At 41.2% G+C, this 14,733-nt stretch overlaps 3 protein-coding genes across 5 annotated transcripts in view; 1 reads left to right on the top strand and 2 right to left on the bottom strand.

Annotated features, from left to right (window-relative positions):
* LOC108655784 (uncharacterized) overlaps positions 1–14,733 on the top strand; it is a 32,650-nt gene that overhangs the window by 15,760 nt on the left and 2,157 nt on the right. For 2 of the 3 annotated variants that reach the window (XM_089264380.1, XM_089264379.1), the window contains exons 3-6: positions 6,434–6,709; positions 12,933–13,363; positions 14,166–14,269; positions 14,333–14,705. In XM_089264380.1, the coding sequence (XP_089120506.1) occupies positions 6,434–6,709; positions 12,933–13,363; positions 14,166–14,269; positions 14,333–14,705 (1,184 nt within the window). The remainder of the gene's footprint in view (positions 1–6,433; positions 6,710–12,932; positions 13,364–14,165; positions 14,270–14,332; positions 14,706–14,733) is intronic. The other variant, XM_018107596.3, reaches the window with a different exon arrangement.
* LOC108655812 (uncharacterized) lies at positions 146–1,565 on the bottom strand. Its single transcript, XM_018107636.3, has one exon. It carries the CDS (start codon positions 1,460–1,462, stop codon positions 707–709), a length of 756 nt encoding a protein of 251 aa, XP_017963125.1. The 5' UTR covers positions 1,463–1,565; the 3' UTR covers positions 146–706.
* Positions 2,238–4,215, bottom strand: LOC108655798 (uncharacterized). Its single transcript, XM_089263476.1, has one exon. It carries the CDS (start codon positions 3,859–3,861, stop codon positions 2,698–2,700), a length of 1,164 nt encoding a protein of 387 aa, XP_089119602.1. The 5' UTR covers positions 3,862–4,215; the 3' UTR covers positions 2,238–2,697.

Below are 14,733 nucleotides of genomic sequence, written 5' to 3'. Positions count from 1 at the left end.
TAATAATATTTTCTCTAACTAACTGGAGCATTCATTTTGCGAATGCCAGAAGCAATTTCCGAAGGGTTCCTGGAGTCATTCTTCGGGTTCCAGATCGAAAATTTCGGATTCAACTTTTGGTTTCCCACATGGTAGTAAAAGCGTGTTTATTAAAATTTGGAACACATTTAATGGTTTTCGACTACAATTTCAATATGTTGTGTATGAATTTGGATAGTTCGTATAAGCGAAATACTGGATGTGTGTATTATGCCAAAATCTATTAGAAAGTGTTCATTGGAATACTATTTTATGAAAAACTCAATATGCAAATGCAGTTGGATCGATCTGATAACAAAAATATATATACATATATATCTAGGTGTGTGTGCGTGCGTTTGTTTGTGTGTGTGACATGATACTAGCCACGCTGGCTTCTCTCTTCCTTGCCGCCCCTCCTTGCATCCCTCTCTTGTTTGTCTTGGTTTACCTTTAATTTTCTTATCGATCCATCAAACTATCCGAACAAACTCAGTATTTTCCAACTCACTTGTTTTTTCATTTTCTTGCTGTTTTTCTTTACCCCTTCCCCTTCGCCTTCTCCTTTCTCATTCTCACTCTGTTTTCCATTCGCATTCGTACTCCCCTCCTTTCTATTTTGCTGCCCGCCCCCTCGCCATTACGCGCCCTCATCGCTTGTGTGTGTGTGGGCGTGTCCCGCAAGCTTCTAGTCGGACGAGGCTGGCGTGTTGGGATGTCGCTTACGCAGAGCCTCATAGCTGATCATCGAAGTGGACGGCAATCGTGCGAAGCTGGAGCACTGCAGCCGTGGACTGTTGCCGCACAGCTTGTTGGGCACCTTGCCCATCTGCATGAGCAGCTCGTCGATGCGCTCGGTCTTCACTTTGATGATATTCTCCATGTGGGCGAGTCGCTTCTGGTTGGCCTCAATGATCAGATCCTTGGCCTGATTGTCGCGTGCCATTTTCTCGTAGAGCGAATAGAGTATCATCTTTTGTGGCACCTGAACGATGCCGTCGCCCACCTGTTTGTTGACCACCACCGTCTTCACCTCGTCGTTCTCCTCCCAGATCTGTTCCTGTGCGAGTATCGCATTCCTTGTCTCCACCACACGTTGACGCTTCTTCAGTCTCATGATCTCATGCAGTAGCACCTCGGCAGCACCAGGGACGCCCGTCGAGAGAAGCTCCATAAATTCACGACCCAATGTCAAATTGAATTTGTTCAATATCTTATAGTTGAACGTCTCCCAATTGGCCACCTTCAACTGGACGCTGCTGCGCTTCGGAAAGTTGTTTAAATCAACCAAACGTGGATGATCCCGTTTCATCATCTCCGCCAAGGGCAAAACATCTGAGAATTCGCGTCGCAAACGTGATGTATTTATATCGTACTGCTGTAGCCATTTGTGTAAATCGGCCAATTCCTCGCCGCTGAGGACTTTATTGTTGATTGTGTGCATTTTACACGGTTTGTGATTGTCTTCAATTGTTTAAAAAATATTTGATAATAGGAAATATATAGATATATTGATATGTAAACAATTTATGAGAACTGACGCACAGTTTGTTGCGATTCCCTTATGTCGACTCGAAGCAAACATCTCGGGCTCCTTTGTTAATGAAAATTGCAAATTTTCACTTGAGATGAAGTTGGTTCTTCGGCTTGAAAGAGAAAATCCTGGGTGGACTCCATGAAGTAATTAAGTATAGATGTATTTGTTCTCTATTGAGACCAACAGTTGAGTCAATTTAGCTCCATCTCTGGCTAGCTGATGGGATCTCGATAAATGTAATTTATATACTTTGTGATTATATCAATCAACATCAACGATAAGACTTGACTATAGAAGCTTAAGTATAAGAACTTGTAGCAGCTATATTGAAAGGTTTTACCAAATAAAAGTTATGCGCTTTTCGAGATTACTGAATCAAATGCCAAGCCAACAGAGTAAAGCTCTAAAGAAATGATTCCCTAAACAAGAAATTCTCCCCAAATCTTAAAATAAAAACTTCAATTTCTTGTCTTAATATAATGTGATTTATTTCAAACAGTAGATTTATTTATGAAGAGCTCTTCTCCATTTATGTGCCACACATTCCAGTAATTCCAGATGCCATAAACGTGTCGAGCTAAAATATTTGGGTAATTACAAATGTCGATTTCGCTTAATATTGGTTTATTTCAAATATACTTGGTTAAATTTACAAAAAATTGTATTGTATTGTCAGGTTAGGTTTTTGTTGTTGGTTTGTTTTTTTTTTTGTTAAGTAATATTGCCGAAATCAGAGGGTTGTATGTGGAGGGTTGTTTGTTTGGGTGACTGTCTCTACAAAGTTTGTGCCGAAAAAAAAGGAATGAGACCCGAATTTGAATAGATATTCATGTTTTGGACAAATCAGAGATATGATAAATTGAACCGAAATTTGTTAGAGAAGGTAAAGTAGCCTTGAGTGCTATATACATATATCGACTGCATACATATAGGGACATATTGGGATATATAAAGATATATATATACATGTGCTTATGTTTACATGTATAGCAATATATATATATATATATATGTATATATAAGAGCAGAGGTATGGACACAAGGATCGATTGATTCAGAAGTGAGAATATAAGTGTTTCTTTGTGATTGTGCACACACACACATACATAGATGTATATATGTGTGTGTGAGTGTGAGTGCATCTACAGCGTTTTAGCAGCCTCTAGCATCCCATCAATCGTTGGAATCCGACGCTTCTTGCGCCTCGATCGTCGACCCCGTTGGCGGGTGGCCAACATGGCAACGGCCACCTGGCGCTGCAGCTCATCGATCCGTTCGCACTTCAGCTGCAGCATATTCTCCAGATGAGCGGCCCACTGATCGTATCGAGCGATGCGAGCGTTCCGACGCTCCAGCTTCTTAACGGCCTGCATATAGACGGAATAAAGTACCATACGTTGTTTTGGTTTCACATTAACCTGTTCACCTCTTTGTCGGGATGCTGTTGCCATTGTTTGTGGGTCTGCCTCAGCCGCTTCTGGCATTGCACCTGCTGTGGCCGCTGTCGCTGCTGACGCTGCTGACGGTTGCTCGACCGTCGCTGTGGTTGTGTAGGAGCGTCTGTTCAGCAAATGCCGCTGGCTGCGTCCCGAACTTCCAGTGGTGTCAGCGCCTGTGGGTATGCCGCCTCGTGACAGGGACGAACGCTTCATGGTCACCGATGGTGTTCCAGAGGCAAGCTGCCTCAGGCTCCTCACTGCATAGGCGGTCGGTATCACCCTATTAATGTCGTCAGTTGTCTGCCTGTTGGCCTGCGACAGACTGAAGGACAAGGTCGTGGGCAACGGCACCGGTAGGGGCAACGTTAAGGGCCTTTGTTCGTTGGACCTGGGGGGCTCGTCCATCACGCCAGATGGCTGCTGTGTTGCCGCTGGCGACTCCACCTCTTCCTCGGTGCTGATGCGCTCCTCGCGCGCCTTCTGCTCAGCCGCCCGATGGACACGCATCACGCTATACAGCAGCTGATCCACAGAGCCGGGCACGCTGCGGGCAACACGAATCATCTGCTCTCGGGTCAACTGCAGGCCCAGCTTGGACAGGACGCGTCGGTTAAAGGTCTCCCAGTTGCACACCTTGTTGTGCACACTATTCACGGGCGGGTAGATATTGAGATCAACAATTTCCGGATAGTAGCGGTACAACAGTCGCGCCAGCGGCTGCACATCGGTAAAGACTCGCCGCAGGTTCGCTGAGCTAACATTATGCTCCTCCAGCCACTGGTTCAGTTCATACCGCTCCACCGCGGTCAATGAACTTCTCTTAATGCACAGCGCGTATTTGGGCAGGGTATAGCTTCGGCGATGCATCGTTCTTGAATGTATGAATGTATGTATACGCGCGAATATATATATTTGTGTATTTTCGCGTGAATTAGTGTCGCGTTAACTTTGAATCGACGATCTTTGCACCTATTGTCCGTATTATATCTATGCTCACGGGCGTGTATTCGTTTCAACGGTTAAACGACTTCTCTAATGCTTTTTTTTCGCGATTTGAATTTACGTGGAATTTTGTAATTTTTAAAACGAAATAATTTTTATAAAAAAAAATCTATATATAATAACGAAGCTATACGTCTTGAATTTGAATGAGACTAAGGTCACAAATCTGTATGATTTCGTCTGCTTCAAAATGGAAAATGAAAATTTTAGAGCTGCTTAGCTTACCACATTGCCTCGGTTGCTCGACAAAGCCTACGTTGATTGTTTTTCTGGAGTTTGTGAAAAAGAAAGCCTCCTAGATAAAAAGTTGTATACCTCGTACAAAACTCCTTACAAAAGCCTCCTAGATGAAATTTTTTTATATAAAACTTTGTATCTAATGAAATTTTTTGTAGGTTTCTCATCTTACTTGCCTCTCCAAGAGCTGAAAAGTCTCCATTATAGGTTCCAATACAATTTGAGAGCTATCGAGGCGATATTTCAAAAATGTCTACCAATATCTTCAGCGACTTTACTCTGTAATATAAAGTCTCCAACGCTTTTAGTACTAATCTTCTATCAGTATAAACGCATTTGAGAGAGAATTAAGTTCTTGGCATAGTCTCCAAAGATTTGTTAAAAATCTCCATAGACGTTTCATTGTTTCCAAAAAACCCATACTTTACTTCAACACCTATGATATTTCCCAAATACATTTTTTTTCTTTGATATAATTTCATGGTTGTCAAAGTCTCCACAGCGAATGCTATTTTTAATGGGAGTCCAGGGATTGCTAGCATTAAATGTCACAGGTTAAAGGGGCTATAAATATTCGATGAAAGTTGTCATAGCTTTTAATGGATTCATCTAAAAATTTCTTTGCGTTTAGTCAATTAAAACGTTGTCAGGCCTTTCGAAAGGTCATCCCTTTTATTGGAAATTTTCGAAATATCAAGAGAGCCCTTAAAGCACTTCGAATCTGTTTATTCTTTTACCACAGATTAAAAATGCAAATGAAACGCTTTGTTCATATGGGAATAGAGCTTGTGAGGCTTATGAAATATGAATTTTTCATTATTAATGAGCAACGGCACGTGTCTATGGCGGGGAGGTGACAGGTGAAAGCGGATGGTACAATTTAGGGCCATTCGACGAGCCTTTCAGCACATTTGCTTAACGGACTTGAATAATTAAAGAGACCGAATCGATGCAAAGTAAACAGCCACAATGGATGAAATGCACACAGTATATATGCATTAATTTCCACCGAGCAGTAGAAAATGGAGCTGATGAAATCGGTGGAAAATAGAAAAGACGAAGTTCATATATTATATAAGAGTATAGATTGAAATTCAGCGGGAAAACTGGAACATACGTATTATTTGTAGCTTTTTCTTAAGTTTTACATATCTGAGTTTTTATATATATATTTTTTTCGTTTAAGATCTTAACCCAAAAATTTATATTAATATCTATGAATATAAGTGTAGATATGTATCTCTGTATATGTATATCTGTTTCATATCAATTTCATCAATTAATTGAGCAGCTTTGCTAGAGCTTAATTAGTTTGCATGCTGCTCTTCTCAATTAGCTAAACAGTTGCAATTAATAAATATGGAATGAACCATTTATGTTACAAGGGTATTTCAATTTTCCAGCCAAGCAATCCGATATTTGTTCTATCTAGATTAGCACACATGTAGAAAATTGAGGACAAATAGCTTAACTTCCTCAGTGATAGATAAGTTAAGATTCTATATTGTTTTCATTCGAATTACATCGAATAGTCTATATTAGCTTTCTCTTTCTTCGATTTCACGAAGCGAGTGATATGAGTAATGTGAAAGTTAGACAATATCAAGTTAGTAACGATGATAAATTTGATGGGTAATAAATAACGAGTAAAACTGAGCCAGAATAATCGTTCATTACGAGTATCGATTAAGCTGTAATGAGTAATCGATAACGAGTTACATAAAGCAATAGCCGAACTCGTTGCATAATCCAGTTACAATTAAAATGCTAAATATACTCGGAAAGTCTAAAGTAACAGGTACAGTTGAGTCTCGATAATGTGTACCCCGATAAATCGAAAATCGTTCGCGATAGTTCTCGATAACTTGAATTTCTATGAATTTCATTTCGAATTATCGAGACACGATTGTCATATGCAAATAAATATTAAGGAGTGATACGAGCAGTCCATCATATACCCCATATATATGCACATTAGGGCTATATACTCGAAAAGTTCACACGCACACACACACACACACGACATTCACGCCGCCTTCACATCGAGTCCAAAGCGAGTTTTATTGCGTTTGTTGTTATTTTCATGGCTCCGCCTAAAAGCATGCAACAGTTTTGTGTTTGCTCTGACTGTGGCACAAGTTACTCATACGCCGCGTTGGCCGCCCTCGGCTCCTGTCTGTTTTCTTTGGCTAATCAACAGATCGACGAACAGCGTCGTCAGCGGCAACAGCGGCGCCCTCGATGAGCGTGCAACAGGCTCCATGGCAGCGCTGCAGCTGCCAGGACAACAATCAGCAGCAGCAGCAGCAGCAGCTGGCGACAATCCTAAATCAACAGCAGCGGCAACACTAAACGAGCAGCAACAGCAACAACAACAGCAACAACAACTACTACTAGAGCAGCAATTGCCGCAGCTAAGACGCCAACAATTGGCCACACAGTTATCCCTGCCCGAGACGCTTGGCCCGGAGCACAGGTGAGCCAGAGCAATTAGCTACCTGTTGTGCCTGCCTGCCTGCTTGCCTGTCTGTCTGTCTCTCTCTCTCTCTCTCTCTCTCTGTCTGTCTGTTTCTGTGTGCCTGTGCGAATAATTGGCCTGGCAATTGAAACAATGTCTATCGATAAGATATGGCTAAAGCGCAGTTAACATCGCTGATCGGCTCTGCCGCTGCTGCCGCTGCTGTCACTGCCTCTGCTGCTGCTACCTCTTGCCGTTATATTTTGCCCACCTGTTTGTCTTATCAATGGGCCAATTCGCATGTTTTTCTGTCGTTTTTTGTTTGCTCATCGATGTGGGCCGTTTTTCTGGTCACACAATGGGCGTGGCACGGCATATTGGCCAGTCATGCGGCCTTTTGTTGTTCTCCTAATCAGGCAGTTCTCAGAAAACACCAAAAATAAAAAGGCTTGTAAATATATATACGCTGTGCGTGTGTCTGTCTGTGTGTGGTTGTGCAGCAGGTGTTTGCCAGCTGTGCTACACACACACACACACACACACACAGACACTGGAAAATATCAATAGATTATTGCCAGAGTCAGCTGCTAAGATAAACAAGACCATTAAGTGCCTGAAATAGATTCAAGAGGAGCTACTTTACCTCATGCCCTATTGAAAGTGATAATATAGAGTATATTATTAGTCTAAGGGCCCAGTTGCCAATGGCTTTTTATTGTTTAAGTTTATATTACTTATAATCTACAATAAATAATAGAGTAGATATATGCGTATATGATAGAGATGATATAATCATATATATCGCATGCTCCTTTAATCGATTTGAATCGATATTTCGATAAGACTAAAACCAGATAAGCAAAAACCATCTGCATCTGGATAATTAATATGAATTACTGGCTAGCCTCGTAACTCCTTATATATTAAAATTTTCCAAACGATGTAAATAGTTAAGAGAAATGAGTCATAGATCTAACTGGATTCTTGTTTAGTTAAACGAGACCTTAGTTACTTCTTGTTGGTTGCTCAACCCGAGCGAGTAAATCGTTTGTTTTGAATATTAGCCAATAAGAACATATTATATTTATCTCTATCTCTATCTCTTTATATATCATTAGGTTAAGTTGAACAGTAGGGATAAATTTACAACCGATTCTCGATAATTTCTAACTCTCTTAATCCAGAATCGCGATGAATCGAAAATAAGAAAGAAATTTGTTATAGATAACTCTCGATAAATTGAATTTGTGTGTAAACCGAAAAAAAAACTGATCCCTTTGCCATTTCGAATAATCGGGTCTTGATAGATCTAGGAAGCTCGTGAGATATTCCTTAGTTAAATCAAATAGAAGCCACCCCAATACATCTGCTACTCCTTCCTGCAGTCCTTCTCCCTCTTATCACTCTTCACGTGACACGCGTGAAAGCTCAGCATAATCATGGCTAATCGACTAATTAGCTTAGAAGTGGTTAATTAGAATATCGGTTACTCACTTAACAGCCACTCAACTACTTAGCTACTGATTCCTTAGATATCTCATAGAGATAAGCAATGAATCACTCATAACCAATTCAGGCGAATGGGTTACTCATCATCATCATCATCATCGTTATCGTAGGGCTCGGGATAGTGTGTAAGCCAAATTCTGGTCACTCTGATCGACGTAGCACTCGCTACCCAAAACCTACTGACTGACTAATACTCGTTCGATGTTCATACAGAATTTAGCAAGAATTGAAAAAAAAAAATAATAATTAATTTAAAATAAAAATTCGTTTATTATATGTATAAGTAAAATAAATAAATTTAGCTATTCTAAAATATTTAAATATAATATGAGTCGTATTGACTATAGGCAATGCGCCCTCTACAGGACGACTATTATAGATACTTACATAGGCTAGGGTGCGAGTGGTAAGAAAAATTCGCTATCGGATCTCAGATGGAAACATAAATCACACGTGCTCGGAAAACATATGTCGCTCAGTATTTATAAAGCAATAATTGTACATTGATATACGTTTGATAATCAATCGAAAGTCGATTGCATTGATGTTGAGCTGCGAGCCCCCACACTGCCGTTTGCCCCCTTTTTCGAGGCGTTCTGATAAGGCTCACATGATTCATCATGTGGCTCACTAGCCACGAATGGGGGGCAGCAGCTTGGTCCCGCCCACCGTTCAGTACTGCGAATGAGTCACTCTGAAGATTTTGGGCGCAAGGGAGCAGCAGGTTGTCAATAAACAATTAAATGTCAACTACCAGAGCATAATCAATCGCTGTTTTTTTTTTTATGAACCACTCAAAAGCGTTCCACGATGAATCATTCCGTTCGGCCAGACGCGCCACGAGCAGCAGTAATCCAGTTACAGGATAGCCACAGCAGACGGCCCCAAACCAAGCAACGACCCATGCTAGATATCTGTTATCTACTCTTGCAGCGGGAACAACGAATGTCATTGATAAATGTTGACATGAAAGAGAATATGAGAATATACATATGCTCTACCTCACTCTCTCTCGTTCTCTCTCACTCTGGCTCTCTCGCGCTCTTTTTATACAAAGCATAACAATTGCGTTTGATAATAGATAATTAATTAATTAGTTGACACTTCATGCGCTTCAAAACACCAAGTAAACACTCTTTTAAAACATAACAATTAACTAATTGAGATAGAAGCAATTGCTATCTGAAGAAGTTCGCAAAACAAAACCAACGGCAAAGCCAAAAGCAGAGCAAAGCAAAAGCAAAAGCGCATGCATAACCCATGCCCTGTAGCAAATGTGCGGACGTATGCGGATATATTGTTTGTCACACACGTGAGTAATTGTGAAAGTGTGTGTAACAGCTCTAGTTAATTCAAGTCTATTACTTTATTTAATAATGATTAAATTCTAAATAATAATATAGCATAAATAAAATATATCATATATGTTAAACCTCTGCACTTGAGTCACATGCAATGCAGGGTATGTTATGCTTTCATCAACTGCTGCCGCCATTTGCTTTTCGCGCTCTCTCAAACTGCAGCATGCTATAAACAAACCGCTGTCGCTGCCGCCGCTGACGTCGCCATCGTTGCTGTTACTGTTGCTGCCGGCGTCGACGCCGACCATGCCAATGGTAAAAATGTCCAATGGCAGCTGCTGCGTCGCCGTTGTGGTTGCCGGCACTGTTAAACGGTTTCAGTTAACGCGAGACGCTGGCGCGCGACATGACCGGCAGCGGACGGTGTTAAAGCAGAATATGTAACAAGCGACGACACGAAATATAAAAGCCAAAAGAGACAAACAAGCACCGTTAAAAGTTAACAGTTGACAGTGGAGACGCGCTCGCTGCACCTAATCGCAGCTTCGGTTACAGCTAGAATTTACTTTTTGTATATTTGCATTACTCGAATTCAATTCAGACAGCGCGCGTGTTCAATACCCTACTATTATTTGTTATTGCTATAGTTAGTTTTTTTTTTGTGCTGTGCAACTTAAGTCAAATACAAAATTTATTAATTTGAAAACGAGAAACGAATTTTTGAAAAAATGCACGTAGCGGATAATGTGCGCAGCAATGGCCGGCTCAGCGTCTACTTCGAGCAGGATCTGGCGGTGGGGGACGCGGGTGCGTCGCCAGTGCAACGTGTTGATATACGCAGCGATACGCCGCCTATCGACGACAATAATAATAACAGCTTGAGCACTGCTGAGAGCACTGAGAACAAAGATTACAACAACATGACGCATCCACCGGTTGTCAGACGGCATAAGAAAGACAACAGCAGCACGCGCTCCCATTCCCGCTCCCGCGATCGCAACTTTGTCTTTGCAGCGGGCGACGTTGTCGTCGGCGGCGCACGTTCTGTAGCGCGCACATTCAAGCGCATGTCCCTCATCGAATCCAGCAGCAGCAGCCAGAGCCAGAGCCAGAGCCACAGCAGCACCAACGACAACAGCAATACAATCGGCGGCAGCCTGCGAGAGCACTCTTCAAAAGAGAGCAAAGCTCAAAATGGCGTCGAGCGACTCAAGGCGAATGACAAGCACAAGCAGCAGTACAATTCAACGCCGTAAGTCAGGAGCGAATAGTTAGTTCGAAGCGAATTGGCGCTTGACTTGAGACACACACATACATATGTACATATGTATATGTATGTTAATTGAAATAGAGCGATAATAGATTTGAAACGAAATCGATGCAGTAGGATTTGGCGAAATGCTCAGAAGAATTATAAGAATGCATCGAAACTCTGTTAACTTTTGCGATATGATATAAAAATGGAATTGTTAGGGATGCATATCTTAAATAAGAAAGTAATTATAAAGAAATAATAAACTATTGTAAGATTAAAACGAAATAATTAAGACAGAGCCAAGTAAATCTGAAAGTTAATACTCGTATTCTACATTCCATGTACTTATTATTTTCATATAATCAGCGTAAATTGGAACTATTTTAACCCTTACATAAGTGCCACTCGATTCAACACCTAATCAATGAATGCAGCAAGAGTTACATTGATAAAACGAGAACAGAGAAAAAGATTTCCATTACCCAATTGGCTAACTGAGTTGAAAGACCTATTATAAAATCATGTATCTAGTATAGCGCTCTGCACCCTTAACATTTACCCGATAACTTGCGAACCTTAAACCCAGAAGAATAACAAGAAAACAGAAACGAAAAGAAAAACACGTTTACAGCTGGACAATGACAACATTCGCCAGGTGACTCAACGATCAGCGAAAGTTTTGAACTGTCTGAGCTTACGACACAATACTCTGAATTGCAGCTATCTAGCCCCCGAATAGAATGCAAATAAGATTATGCTCAAAGCTCTAATAAAATAGGCAAACAATTTGTAAACGCTTATCGACAAGACTGGATATACATATATCCATATCTAAATATAGGTTCAGCTGTGGGTCGGTTACCTCAGATATGCAGTTGGCTGCTGAGCCGACGCTGCGCCTGATTCATGTGCCGGCTCATGGTATAGATAATAATTAGTATATACTATAAATTATAAGACAGCACATGGAGCCTTATCAGTCTATATTTTCGGAATGTTTATATTGCATGTAGATCCAAGCATTAGATCACTATGATGTCGAGACAGCGTGGTGCGAAAGAGAGACAGCGAGAGAAGGAAACAGAGATAGGGACAAAGAGGAACAAAGAGAGAAGGCAAACAACGAAGCATCGTAAATCTTTACAATGTCATGAGCTTCTAACCATAAATCGACTTGTGCGTCTAGCGATAAGGTCTCGACGATTGTTGAGCCCAAAAAAGTAAAACAGAAGAAGCAATAACAACTAACATGAATACGAGACTAGAAGATGCCCTGTAATTCAAAATTTCTCTTCAGAATACTATAAATTGGTGCTACTTCTATTTCAATGCCAAAGCATTAGACAGTATTCCCTCGTTTCATTGAATGGATCATGAAGTATGAAGCTTCCCAATTTGTTGTATTAATCATTACGTTGACTTTAGCCGATCACCATTCCTCACACTTTATTATCTCGACAACTTGTGTTCGCGTATCGCTAACTTTTACCACTTTGAATTGGGCTATTAATTGACAAAGGTATTCCACCAGCTGCGCTCGATCATAAAAGCTTTTATGGCCAATCAATTGGCATTATCTAGGCCTTAGTCTTAACAGAACCCAGTTTCCTGCAGTCAGCCGACAGATGGTAATTCAAGCCTCAGCCAGAGCTCTTAGCAACCTTTATCTTAAACGTTTCGCCTTAACCTTGTCCACTCAGCATTTTGTGTCAACCGATAGGTCTGTGGCTATGGTCGGGACTGTGTTATCGTTAACCATAATGCCTGATAAAGATTTTACTAAAGACACTGCACAAAATTATGGAGTGTGAATGCAAACGAGCGATACATATGGGAATATGGAATATAGAATATAGAATGTAGAATACAGATTATAGATTACAGACCATAGATCGTATCGTACATCATTGATCATAGGACACAGAGCATAGATCACAGATCACAGATCCAAGATCAAAGATCAAAGATCCAAGATTTAAGACCGAGATCAAAGATCCAAGATCCAAGATCAAAGATCACAGATCAAAGATCCAAGATCAAAGATCCTAGATCACAGTTCCAAGATCAAAGATCTAAGATCTGAAATGGCAAAGCTTTTCATTGCTGATTAATTATAGGTGGGAGACAAAGTTAACATGATTTGTTAATATAATTTTTTTTTCTCTGTCATTTTCAGTTCATTGCCTCAAAGCTTCAGCAGCTATAACGGTCCGCTGCAGTCGAGCGGCAGCGCTCAGAGTCTCGGTAGCAACTCCAGTATCAGTCCTCGCAACCGTCACAGCCCGAGTCAGGGTCAAGGCAAGACGGGCGGCTCAGCGGCCGGCAACACGGCCAAACAACATGAACTGCAACAGGCGTCGGCGGTGGCAACGATCTCCTCAACATCTGCCACCGCTGGCGCCGGCAACGGCGGCAGCAGCAGCGGCGGCGGCGGCGTCGGCGGCGGCAGCAGCAGCGTTGCATCCTCATCGGCAGCTGCGGGCAGCGCCACAGTAGCCGCAACGCCAAACGAAAAGGAGAAGAAGCGCAAGGAAGTCTCCAGTTCGCGTGTGAAAAAGTTCCATCGTCATTTCTCGCAAGTCTCCAAAGACGAGAAGCTCATCAATTGTAAGTAGAGGCCGACAGATGGCGCTATTGTGACAGCATTACTGTTTCTATATGTGAGACTTCCTTATTGCATCGATCAAGAATTAATCCACTTTATAATAGCATTTAACTGTTCTTAAAGAATGTATTTATTCTCAGAGCACTGTTGATAATGCTGATTGAGTTGTATGTCAAATGAAATCTATATTCAGATCAGATTGAATTACTGCTGTAGAAGAATTACTTGTGTAAATCGATAGAAGTATAGGTAGCTACATGTTTGTATGTATGTAAAGATAGATGGTAGATAGATACATATAGATAGATATATAGATCGATGTATAGATAGATGTAAAGATAGATGTATAGATAGATATATAGGTAGATAGATAAATGTATATAGAGATATAAATATATAGATAGACAGACAGATGTATAGATAGATGTAAAGAGAAATGGATCGATAGATACATGTATGGATATATGGTATGAAGAAATATGTAGATAGATAGATATCATTATAGATAAACAGTTATGTATAAGGAGGGAGATGTAGATAGAGATGTATAGATAGATATAAGTACAGATAGACAAACAGATGCATGGAGAGATGGTAGATAGATAGATATATAGACATATGGATGCATAGATGGTTGTGTGGAGAGATAGTTGTACAAAGAGATGGATAAACAGATATGTACATAAATAATTAAATAGAACTATATATAGATAGATAGAAATATATATAGATACATGTGTAGTATACTACTCAAGCCTAATGCAAATCTTAACTTTTTCCCATTTTATTGCTTTTTCTTTGCAGACTTCTCATGCGCTCTGGTTGGGGACATTCCGCTGCAGGGTCATCTGTACATAACGGACGATCACTTCGCCTTCTACTCCAATGTCTTTGGCTATGTAACCAAGGTAGGTCTCGTATTCCCTTACTCAGAGTGGCGCCATTTAATGTCAATTGGGTTTGCCATTCAGGTTGTTATTCCCACGTCTTCGGTAACGAAAATCTCCAAAGAGAAAACCGTTAAGATAATACCAAATGCTGTGGGCGTCGCCACAGCCGATGAGCGTCATGTGTTTGGCAGCTTCATCAGCCGCGAGTCCGCATTTCGTCTAATGTGCAACGTGTGCAGCCATCTCGCCTCGGGGCCGGAGATTCTGCCCAAGCCCCTGCCCGTGGATGTGGAGCTCACGGAGGAGTATATCGACGACGACAGCAGCTGTTCGGTCAGCGGCAACGAGAGCCCGCCACATCTACGAAATGCAGCAGCCGCCGCCGAGGCGGCAGCCATAGAATCCGAGCCACAAATGTTTCTCCGGCAGCGACCAAGCAGTGACAGACATTCCGGTAAGATCCCGACCATATACATACATAT

The sequence above is a fragment of the Drosophila navojoa genome, chromosome X, assembly GCF_054131105.1.
Source record: "Drosophila navojoa isolate 15081-1374.11 chromosome X, UAZ_NAV_1.0, whole genome shotgun sequence".
Lineage (NCBI taxonomy): Eukaryota > Metazoa > Arthropoda > Insecta > Diptera > Drosophilidae > Drosophila > Drosophila navojoa.
Note: the sequence above shows the minus strand (reverse complement) of the source record. Positions and strands in the feature narration are given on the sequence as shown.

Bases quoted from the DNA above. Each gene is read 5' to 3' on its own strand.
- LOC108655812 (XM_018107636.3), bottom strand. From the start codon at position 1,462: ATGCACACAATCAACAATAAAGTCCTCAGCGGCGAGGAATTGGCCGAT.
- LOC108655798 (XM_089263476.1), bottom strand. From the start codon at position 3,861: ATGCATCGCCGAAGCTATACCCTGCCCAAATACGCGCTGTGCATTAAG.